General features: G+C 42.3%; 2 protein-coding genes across 2 annotated transcripts; both read right to left on the bottom strand.

The window, feature by feature from the left end:
- Positions 1-5,428: 5,428 nt before the first annotated feature.
- cdkn1ba (cyclin dependent kinase inhibitor 1Ba) lies at positions 5,429-7,553 on the bottom strand. The gene is made up of 3 exons (XM_079236328.1): positions 7,009-7,553; positions 6,413-6,561; positions 5,429-6,119 (listed from the first exon to the last, which is right to left on the bottom strand). The coding sequence occupies exons 1-2, from the start codon at positions 7,529-7,531 to the stop codon at positions 6,413-6,415; spliced, it is 672 nt and encodes a 223-aa protein (XP_079092454.1). The 5' UTR covers positions 7,532-7,553; the 3' UTR covers positions 5,429-6,119.
- A 2,589-nt stretch (positions 7,554-10,142) lies between these two features.
- Positions 10,143-11,948, bottom strand: cdpf1 (cysteine rich DPF motif domain containing 1; the record flags this gene model as incomplete). The annotated part of the gene is made up of 3 exons (XM_079236199.1): positions 10,143-11,109; positions 11,506-11,617; positions 11,836-11,948. 3 exons carry the CDS (start codon positions 11,946-11,948, stop codon positions 10,981-10,983), a joined length of 354 nt encoding a protein of 117 aa, XP_079092325.1. The 3' UTR covers positions 10,143-10,980.
- Positions 11,949-12,041: the final 93 nt, after the last annotated feature.

Here is a 12,041-nt window from a genome sequence, read left to right as displayed (position 1 = left end):
TCGTGCGTGTGTGTGTAGGTCTTAAAACTCAAGGGAACATTCAATTGGCCCTGAGTTCATGAAACAGCTGGTTTCCATTACATTAATACACTTGATTCATCAATCATCAGATACACTTGTTGCTCATGTCTTGTATTTCTGACAAAGTAGCTGCTGAAGGAGCGTTTGCTGTTGTATTAAACCACCATTGCTGTTACCAACACTCACCACAGGTGTCGCCGCAGTAATGCCTACCTGAGCAGAGAAAGAAGACACACTCCCTCTTTGTGTGTCATGTATTTTGGCTGCCATGAAGTTTGCTCTGTTAGCACTGTTAGCTAACAGCTAGCAAGCAGCCGACTCGGCCGTTGCCTTGTTGTGAGGCAATCAAAATGCTCCCAATGTAGTGCGTAGCATCTCTAAACTGCATGTTAAACTCTGTCAATCTGCACAGACAACTCACAGTAATTTGATATCTTTTGAAAAGGCAGCAGTTCTTTGTTGCTCCATGTTATTACAGGGCATTATTGGTAGAACACATAGCGGGCCTGTAATGTGTTGGTGACCCCTGCTGCAAAACAAACTAAACAGTCCAGTGCTGTAGCAGCTGGCCAGTCAGCATCGGAGGCCACACAGCCAGGCCGCATGAGTCACACAGCCCAAAGCAAAAACCAAAATGTGTAAAAACTTCACGTTGGCAGATTAGTTTGTTTACATCCTGCACTAGATGTGATTTGGCCATGCTGCAGCAAGACACAGCCAAAAAGCCTGTCTTCTCTTTCCTCCCTTTAACTCGGCCCTTCACTGCCTCTTTCCTTCATTTTCTTTCTTCCCCTCTCCTGACTATCTCCACTTCATCTCTCTCACCGCTGCCAAGAGCACATGACCATGAGGCTGAGTGAAGCGGAAAAATGTAGCAGCCCTGCTGTTGTAAAGATTTTTTTTTTTAATTACATTTAAATAAATCAGACAAATTAATTACAACACCAAACAGATGGGGAAGTTGTATTTCCAGAATGAAACAAGACGTTCGTAAAAAAAAAGAAGAAAAAATAAAACTTTTCCATCCCCATTGGAGTTTGCCAAGCTATGAGCTCATACTTTGTAGGCCCTCTGTTGAATATCTATTCATAGCGTCAGCTCCAAGATGTCAGACTTTTATGACCATTTCTCCTCTTGTTATCTGCAGCATCATTTAGGGGCCTGCTAATTTAACGCTGGAAATATGGAAGCGTTTTCCTGACTTGGAAGCAAACTTGGGTCGACTCAAAGTAAACCGGTGTGTACGGGGGACTGATTAAATGCTTCATACGTCTTGAAACGTAGAATAGACTGCTAAAAGTCAACATGTGGCTGCGGCTTCGCGTGCATGTGTGGGGTGGGTGTGCTTTTCACACCAAGCTAGACTCTAACGATGAACAGGTCAGACTGGGGTAACGCACACAGTCTATTGTCGGTGGTTTTGAGGTCATAACTGGCACAGCGCTCTGAAAGTGGCGTTTTCACATTTGTATCATGGTTAGAGTTACTGGTGCTTCTCCTGCACCACCTTGATGTCAAAGTAAAAAAAAAAAACCTGATGGGTCTCTCTAAATCATCTACTAATGTTGGTGAACCACTTACATCCTTCCAGAACATTCACCATGTGTCACGGCAGACGTTTCCAAAGTGGTAGCCACAGGGTGCGACAACAGGTTCACAATGGGCTGACGGCGACAAACAAAGCCAGGGGTGTCCTTTTTTTTAAAAGCCTTTGCTCATTCACACAGGTAATCTGAATTCTCCCTGTCAATCATGTCTGTACATGCCCACAGAGTCCTGAGGAGAGGTCTCATCAGGTAAACTAAGTGAAAACAGCTGAACCAAGCGTATGGAGGCAGTCATAAATCCTGAATTAAGGATTAATACAGACATGTCACAGACAGTGAGAGGTTATCATTTTGATCAGCATTGGTTCTTTCATCTTTTCAACCCCCTATTGACCCTAAAAATACAGTGACGTTCGCCTTCACATGGAGACAAATCAACGCAGTGTAATTGTAACCACCTGAACATTTTGAGCCCCATCAGACCCAAACAGCCAGCTGGACCTCATTGTCCCAGTTTTGCTGCGGTACAGGATTCAGAAAGATAATTTATCACAAACATACGTCAGTGTTTCCAAACAAAACAACATCTGACATTAGTGATATTACTCCTGGTAGTTGCATCTTCATAGACACTCAGCTGGTTTGACTTTGTGAAACTGCTTTTGCTTAATGTATTGTTTTCATTATAATGTAGCTGGTAACCTGAGAATATTCAGAGGAAATTGACATTTCAATGACCAGAACTTACTGTCACTTGCAACAAACATCAGCTAAACGCCACGAGTCCGTTATACTTGTAAGACTTTTCCTTGCGAGAAAGACTTTATTTAACTGGACAAGAGAGGCTCATAATTAGTTAATTTAATATACTCTACATACCATTTTACCGTGTCTGATTCCTGACTGGTGTGACTGAATGGAAATGTATCCGGAGGCTTTCCATTTACCTTTTTGTTTATTTGGTTTTCAGGGTCAGTGTGCTTGCTGTAAATGTAGAGTTAGCCAAGAGGCTAGTTTTAATAGATAGATTTTAATAGATTTTTAAAATGAAGTTACATTAAAATAAAGAAAGCCTTTGGCTTGAACGTTATAGACACACTCCAATTAAATTGTTTTTTATTTATTAAAGGTTCAATCAAAACATTAATATAGCAGCAAACAACTATGCTAATGGCTAATGTCACAATATGGCAGAGTCACACAAGGTGTGCTGCTTAGCACGGCGAGGATGTGGCTCCAATTTATGGTACCGGAGCTTCCGTTGCTTCAGTGTGTGCTTCCCCTGCCCTAGCTTATTAAACAATAATCATGTGAGAGATGATGACAGCACATGTAGGCAGTTGTATGCCTGTTAATTATAGTCTCTACTGAAATGAGACTTTTGTCCATGGTGTGAAAGAGAGGTTGGGAAACATGCTCCATCCAAAGGTAACAAGATATGCCTCCAAACACCTGTAAAGTTCACGAAATAACAGGTTATATCTGTTTAATTAATAACTATAGTGTAAAAATGACACGCTAAATGTTTTACAGGAAGTTACGTGCCGGACTGTTTCTTGGCTCGTGGCAGTGACTTCCTAGACTGTTTTTCCGGCCAAGAAAAAAAGCAAATATGCATTTTTCCCCATTTTTTTTATTAGAATGTAAGTACATTTGGTTACTAAAATTAACGATGTAAGTATATTTTAAAGTTACAATCTCGAAGATCTACATTGTTCTCTCTTTGGCGGCATCTATGCCGATAAGCTGTAATAGTAGGCTATGTTTTGAAATCTCACTCCCCAGTGATCCAAATAGTGTCGCCTTTTATCGGGAATGTCGCCACAGATGGTCAGTTTGTAATACTGCAGATGCAAGCGCTTTCATTAGTGGGCCACAGATTCAATCACCACTGTGTACCGTATTTTGAAATTGATGATGACTGAACAGACATTTACTTTCACGACTCTACAGGAACAAAATGTAGATAATATTGATGCAGGGAGTGCAGTTAGTGGCAGTGTGGGCTCCATGCTGGCTCTAAGAGCTTGACAGAGTAGAAGCGGGGGGCTTCTACTTTTCCAAGATCAGTTATGACATACAGTAGATGTCAAGTGCTTCATAAAATCCCACTTGGTGGTGCTATTGCAATCAGATCAGCAAAAAAAAAGAAGGATTTGTTTCCTCTAAATTTGATAGAACTGTATTAAGCAGTGCACGAAACAAGGCACACACCGGATTAAAGGGGAAGAGAAAAGATACAAAAACAAAAAAAGAAAACCACAATGTGTTCAAAGTGTTGCAATCCTCTCTTAAAGTTTAGAAAAAGGGCATGAGCTCACTGTTAATTACAGCAGACTCAGTCAAAGCCAGTATGAGATATTATAGGAATAGCTCTCTCTCCCTCACTCACTCTGTATTTGACTCCTACACATTGGTATCAACAGGAAAGAGGCAGCCAATGAAACTAATTGGGTGGTGTGTGGTTTATGAAAAGAACAGCCTGTACTGTCCCGAGCTCCCTCCCACTGCTCCCTGACTGGCTGGCTCCTAAGTGGTCTGCTTTTCTTCTATCTGCTGTGATTGGATCCAGGGAAAGCCAATAACTAAAAACTCTCCCCACCCCCCCTCTTTTTCCTCAGGACATACCCTTGTTGTTTTCAACTTTGGAGGCAGAGCTGGCTGAAATGATCCAGCACAGTCACAGTCTGCACTCTGGTGCTGTGTTTGCACTCAAGATGTACATGGTGTGCTGGATTTAAGTCAAGCCACACACATTACATCATTTAATTATTCAAAAATATTCCCAATTAGCTAATAGTAGTAGGACACAGAGTTCCTATTTGGAGAGAATGGGACTGGTGTAGAAATACTTTTGCTAGTTAGGTTCCCAGCAATAAATTCTCAACTGAATTATTATTTTGTATATTAAAATGTACAAACCGCATTGTAAAGCATGACATTAGATTTTGTCATGAAATAAAGTGTGTGACTACTGTGGATAAGTAATGGAATAGTTACTGGTCCTATCGGTGTTGTCTCATTCCACAGACTGAAGAACTCATTAAATCGCTTTAATAACGTGGTGTATCTCCATCAGGTCTTTGTGTAAGCAATAATAATCGCCCTGTGATCACAGAGATTATTTTTGCCGTCTGCCAGTTTACATGGGCGGATCTCTTTAAACCTTAAGTGTGTTTGGTAAGGGTGGAGTGGTTGTGTGCTTTCAACAATGATAAATAGTGAGCACATGCATTTATTACACCAGCGTTGCTTTTTAATCAATCAACTTGCCTGTTGAAGAGGAAGAGAAAAAGTACAAAACACAGGATATAAAATCGATTATTAGGCTCAGTTTTGCAACAATTTATTTCTCTTAAAAACAATAATGAAAATATATATTTACAAAAAGGTTGCTTTGGGAAGCTATACATACACCCACAACAAAAAGCTCAACATAAATAAGTTAGTATAATTTTTTCAGTGTTTTTGAAAAAAAAGGGAAAAAAGGCACACAGGTACACTTCAAAGTTTTACACCAAATGAGGCAGTGTCACTTTCTTTTTCTGCCCTCAAAAAGGAGAAATTAAAAAATAGTGCAATTACATGTTCCACATGAATTCCACACCACAAATCTTTGATTCACATATTTGCATAAGTAACCCTGTGATTTCAACATATTTTTTTTTAATCTATGTTAACCTGGGCTACACCATTTATTAAATGGGGCGGATTATGTGACTGAAAAGCCACAAAAATATGAATTTACCTAATTTAAAAATAAAAGCTAATTCTTAGGATTATTAGCAAATACTGTTAAAATTTGGTTGGATATTGCTCAGCAGTTTTGCCACCCACCCACCTCCCTCCCCTAACCCCCGAACATAAGGCAAAAACTTTGGTTAAAAAAACAACAAAAAAAGCTTCTTTTTTTCTTTACTAAAAAATAATAAAATTATCAAATACAAATTGGGAGGGGGGATGTGCATGTAAACTTTATCTGTCATGGCTGTTCCCAGTTAGATGGAGCCTCAACTTACAGTGTGGCCATCTGAGCCTTCAAAAACAAGATATATAACACTGGGACAATAAAGCCATAGAAAAAGTGAAGACATTTTGTTTCCACACAACCCTGACTTCTGAAATCTGCATTTTTAACTTACATCAATTACCTGAATGAATGATACATTATGACCACTTTAACAAAATAATATTTCTCTGCTGGAAATTGCACTGCAACTTCCCGAGTCAAATTCACACACTTATCAAATACATTTAACAAAAGTATGAAAAGCATAATATGCTTTTGTTTATGTGCTACATCTGAAACATAGGTAGTAGATACAAAAAAAATGAGCAAAAATCCATTTGCACACTGCTACATTGTCTGCTGCTTCTGAGGCAATTTAATTAAAATGAGTGCCAAAACTTGATAGTGTACATATTCAGTGCTTTTGCAGCCTCTCCTCCTCCTCCCTTCTAAAAAGGAAAAGACTGCTTTTATATGTTCTCTCCCATCTGTCAGATGATGAGAACGGCTACAGTATTCCACCAGCAACAGGTCTCCCCGCTCTGTGGGACATGAAGAGGAAACAGGCTGTTGAATGGTGCAATTGAAAAAGCAGTTGCTCATGCTTGATCCACCTCACGCAGACACAAACACACACACAGAGGCTGAACAGTCATAGCATGAAGGGCTGTGGAAGGTAAAAACAAACAACAACAAAATACGAATTTGAAGGGCTGATGACGCATGCTGTGCGCAAGACAGCGTGGTGTCCAAAACAACGCATTGGAAACATACGTATCATTATCCATTCAAATGACTTGATAACAGTGGAGTAGTGGAGATAGTGGTTTCTAACCTAGCACTGTTTTTCACTGTGGCCCTTCTCCGGCCTGCTGGGACTCTCCTCCGCGGCTTTTACCGCCTGACTTCCTGCACCGTGGTCTTCATCATCATCATCATCGTTGGCATGCGACCTTTTACTCTGAGACTCGCTGGAGCAGGATCCTGGCAGACAGAAGAAGAAAAGAAAGCAAATCGAAAAGTTATCAGGCTGTTTATGTGCACGTCCCCTTTAAAAAGCACCTGATATTCTCGGCAGACTGGAGAAAGTATACGACCGTGAACAGCCCGAGTAAAAAAAGAAAAAAGAATAGTTAAAAAAACTACAATGTAATTACTAAGCGCGACTTTGGTCCCGTTACATTGGTACCCTCAGTAATAACGAAATTAATTGACTGTATCGTCAGTAACGAAACCCCCACACCGCGTCTTGCTCCTGCACACTTTTATTTCGGTGATCCAGCGGTCGTCGCCGCGGTTGAACCCCGGACACGACTGCTGCTTCGCGCCTCTGCATCGCGCCGCAGCGCCACACACATTGCGTCGCAGCCTCACTGAGTCGAGGCACACACACACACACACACACACACACACACACACAAAAAGAATTACCTCCAGAACCCCTTTTCCTCGAAGCGTCGCGGTTTGGTTGAGCCGCCTGCCCTCCACTCGTCTCCCCGCCGGCTTCCCCTCTCCGGGGCCGCCGTCTCCCGTGAGGCGGTCTGACGTAAAACTCCGGTGCGTCGCGGTCCTCTTGCCACTCGTAATTGCGCGGAGAGAGCGGTCTTTCGGCGACGGGGTCGAAGTTATACGTCTCCGTAAAACCCTGCACGCCCTCCCGTATCAAAGTGTCCGCATAGCTCCGTATCTCCCCCGGGTCGGGTCGGCCGAAAAGGTTCCTGCGCACCGACGGTCTGGCGGCGTCTGGCTGCCGCGCTTCCACCCTCTCCACCGTCGGGCTCGCGTTGGAAAGGCGAACTTCTGACATTTTGTTGCACATATATGACAAGGGGGAGGGCGGGGGGGTGTGATGCACAGACAACAAGCGACCCCCTTTCAATTTTCTATTTCCACGTAGTATTCCTTTAAAATGCAAAGTCACGGGGATGGTGCGTGCATACTCCGCGCGTATCATCCAAAACACGTCCTGCGCAAAACAAAAATGGGAATAAAGCGTCTCCAAGGGCGCAGAGGCGTTTAAGAGTGCCACTCCTGTCAAGTCCGTAGTAACGCTGATGAAAACAACAAGTCAAGTCATAACAGCCAACATGGCGTTAGAGGGGAGCAATGAGTGAAGAAGAAAAGTTAACATCAAGGACTATTTAAACAGAGAAGGCGATTCATTGGTCTGCGCATAAGGACCGCCCATTGAGATCTCTTCAAATCAAGCAGGGGCAAGAACACAGAGCTGGATTAGATTACCTCTACACATGAATATGACCCAATTAATCGGGTTGATTAGTTAAATACTTAAAGAACAAAAGGAGCAGAGGTTGTGGTTATAAAGGGGTTTATCTTTCCATTAGTACTCGATTTATCACAGCAGGCATTAGGTTATAAATTAACTGAACACCAACAGGTCAAACACATCATTGGATCTCATTAACTGTCATTAGTATCTCTGTGTTCATGCACAGTAAAATGTCTTGCATATTTTTTGGTTTGTTTTTTGTTAAGTGACAAAAACACAACAGTGGAAACAGCTTTATCTTACTGCAGGAGTTTAGTGGGAGGTCTTGCTCCAGGCTGGTAACAGGAATCAGTCGTCGAATGATCGTGTGAGTGCTGACATATCACTGCGTGATCCGATTTGGTGTCACATAATAGCAACATGAATGGAGTGTAAATGCATTCAGTTACTTTCAAGGCCATTGAAGGACAATGAGACACTCAAATTAGGTCTTATGCAGGACAATTACAACAGAAAAAAAGGCACAAATGTGCCTCCTGGCATCCAATGACATCAGCTCTCTGGCAGAAAGCCTCTCGTCATCGTTGGCACGGTGCCTATCGCTGTCAGACTTTGCCAGTGGTGCCACAGAGGTGGTTTGTGTGCATCACTGCTTGTAATTGCTCGTGTGTGCTTGGAATTTAAGGAATTTAAAAAGGGGAACAAAGAGTGGAGCAGCTTTAAAAGAAAAGAACAAAAATACACCTTGGGGTTTCTAGTTTGCATCCTAACAATTATTGACTTCAGATTGTAATTAGAGTTCTTGCCAACACTTCAGTTATCAAATAGATTTTCTGCACATCCCAGAGCTGCATAGGAATCCGAGATAACTGAGTGAAGGACTCATTAATAGTAAGCTCTCCTTGTGCCCAGGAGTTCACGATGTCCCAACTTAAACTCAACTGCGAATGCCGCTCTGCATTCCTCTTCAGCATTTGCCAGTAAAAGAAAATCACTGGGCCTGCCTTAAAGGCCATGCTGTTTCAATTAGGCCTCGAAACGTCAAACATCTCGTGATGAAAACAGCGAGGCCATCTGTTATATCAATGTTATCGCCGGGATCACACTTAATCCATAATGTGTTTATGCTGCTGCAAACTGTGCACGGTGTTGCACAGAGGCATCCCTGAGATCAAAACTGACTTTGATCCAAATGATTAAAACGGCCAGCGAGAGAAGGGGTCGAGAGAACACTTTGTTTGGGTCAGGTTTTCGTACGGTGTGCATTTTGAAAAAACGGGGAGCAACTGTTTAACACAGCGAATGATGCAACTGGAGCAGATTCTGTCACTTCACAGAAGTTAGCAGTGCACCGTCTGACCATGGATGCAGAGATGAGAGGGATACCAGGGATACACTCATAAAAAGAGGTATTTAGAGATAATTGGTCCTGTGTAAATGTTTCCATATGTCGCTGAAAAGTAATACAAATGTATTGTCTCATAAAATCAAATAGGTGTTCAAATAATGCACAACAGGCATTATTCATCAAAGAGAAATTGTAGGTGACTTATTCATTTTTCACTTTGCAAGAGCAGTGGAGATATTAATCAGTTTTTAATCTACCCGGCAACTGGTCTTGGATAATGCTATTACTTCCACATCTTATCTTGAGCTTTAATAGTGTTAAACAGTTTGTAGGGAGCTCAGGACCGCTGCTGAATTGGGCTGAACAAGCAAATGGGTCCAAATGAACACCATAGACATCCGTGACCAGATATTATCAATCATTTTTAACAGTTTTGGGGGTTTAACAGGACATTTAGAGCTACTGGAATTGTGCACGTACATGAAATCAGAGTTTTAATTTGGAGCCTTTTTCATTTGCTGCTTCTATAAAACTCTCTAGAAACACATAAATAACACCCTGAAGGCTAAAACAGCAACCTAATCTTACTGGACAAAAGCATGATCTAGTAATGTGCTGGTCATTTGTCACCAAAATAAAAAGCAATGCAAAGATATTGCAGGATGTTTTCTTTCTTTTTTTTCATATGCTGTCTTTGCAGTTTAGTTCAGTATGGGTATGATGAAGAGTGCTGGTTATGGACCTCTTGAGGTCCAACGTCACGAGGCGGCAGACTTGGAGTTATGCTTCTTCTTGGCCGGCTAAGACTGGATCTGAGGTGGGAACTGTTGCAAGTGCTTGATCACACACTGCATGCAGAACCTCATGGTGTAGATAAGGCTGCAGTCATGAGCGAAAAGACATCAGAGTCCAGCATCAATGCTCGGTTTGCACAGAAGCAATGGATGTTTAGTCACATGAAGTTCACCGAGCACATATACAATGTCACATGATTGCAAAATCATCTGAGGAAAACATCTAAACCACAGATGCATATTTTATTGCCAGTGACCTGCAAGTGGCAAACAGTCACAGGAGCTCAGTTTGGGTTTCAAAGCTGAAATGCAGATGCAGCTCTAACTGATGAGCCGGCTCCTGAGTTTTAACTTTGTAAATACATTGCTATTGAAGGACAATGAGACACTCAAATTAGGTCTTACGCAAGAAAACAGTAAAGGTACAAATCTGCCTCCTGGCATCAGCTCTCTAGCAGAAAGCCTCCCGTCATCACCGTCAGTCTTTGCCAGTGGTGCCACAGAGGTGGTTTGTGTGCATCACCGTTTGTAATGGTGCGTGTACGCACACATGCTTAGAATTTTAAAAAAGGGGAACAAAGAATGGTGCAGCTTTAAAAGAATAAAAAATACACCTTGAAATTCACCACCACTTCCCTCTGGTGGGGTTTCCAGTTTGCATCCGAACAATTATTGACTTCATATTGTAATTAGTGTTCTTGCAAACACTTCAGTTATCAAACACATTTTCTGTACTTCCCGGAGCTGCATAGGAATCCGAGATAACTGAGTGAATGCATCTGCAATAGTAAGCTCTCCCAGGAGTTCACGTTGGGTTTCAAAGCTGAAATGCACATTCAGTTCTAACTAATGAGCACGCTCTGAGTATTTACTTTGTAAAAACATTCAGTTCTAATGTCAAGGCTATTGAAGGACAAAGAGACCCTAAAATGAGGTCTTATGCAGGAAAACAACAACCACAAAAGGGCACAAATCTGCCTCCTGACATGAGCTCTCTACCACAAAGCCTTCGGACCTCTTCTTGTCCGATGTCACGAGGCGGCAGACTTGGAGCTCTGCTTCTTCTTGGACAGCTCAGACTGGATCTGAGGTGGGAACTGTTGCAAGTGCTTGTTCACACACTGCATGCAGAACCTCTTGGTGTAGAAAAGGCTGCAGTCCTGAGAGAAGAGACATCAGAGTCGAGCATCAATGTTCCATTTCCACATAAGCAATGGATGTTTCGTCACATTTACTGCCCGGAAAGACTATCTTTCTCAGAAGCTGGATCAACTGATTTCAAGGACATCGGTCATGAAGTTCATCCAGTACATGTAAATGTCACATGATTGCAAAGTCATTTGAGGAAACATCTAAACCACAGATACATATTTTATAGCCAGTGACCGGCACGTGGGAAACAGACACAGGAGCTCAGTTTGAGGTTTCAAAGCTGAAAAATTAACATGCAGCTCTAACTGATGAGCCGGCTCCTGAGTTTTCACTTTGTCTCTCTGGATGAGGACATCATTTGATAACCTGAATGCAAAAACAGATTCAATTTGAAGACAACTTACCGATCCGACACAAACACACCTGCTGCACAGGCTGCAGGTAGAGCCCAAAACAAGGAACTTCTCCTTGTTCGGACTGAATGGATCCTGGGTCACGAAACACTCCTCGAGCAACCTGTTTTTGGACGAGACAGGCAGACATGGAAATGTGTCACAAAGAAACAAACACACGTGCGTTTAAAGTGAGAACTTGCTACAAATGTAACGGGGGGGAAATAGCTGCGTTAATGTGTGTGTAGCGTCGTTGTGACGTGTCAACGAGCTAACAGCGTTAGCTTTAGCACAGCTAGCTCCAGAGCACGACGAGGAGCGAGTGGCTAAAAGTGCACTCACACAATGGCTCTGGTGTTTGGTGGTTTCTGGCCGTAGTAAGTAAAAGGGCTGCTTAAATCACACGACTGGCATGTAAATGTTTTTTGACGGTACTCGCTTGTAGTTTGCTCCATCTTTCAACGCCGAGGAGCGGAGAGAGGTCACTTCCTGGTTTCGGTGTCGGGTCTAGCCATGTTTCTTCATAACGTTTTAGCGCCACCTAATGG

Source organism: Taurulus bubalis (genome assembly GCF_910589615.1).
Source record: "Taurulus bubalis genome assembly, chromosome: 20".
Classification (NCBI taxonomy): Eukaryota; Metazoa; Chordata; class Actinopteri; order Perciformes; family Cottidae; genus Taurulus; species Taurulus bubalis.
The sequence above is the reverse complement of the archived record's forward strand: the minus strand, read 5'-3'. Positions and strand labels throughout refer to the sequence as shown.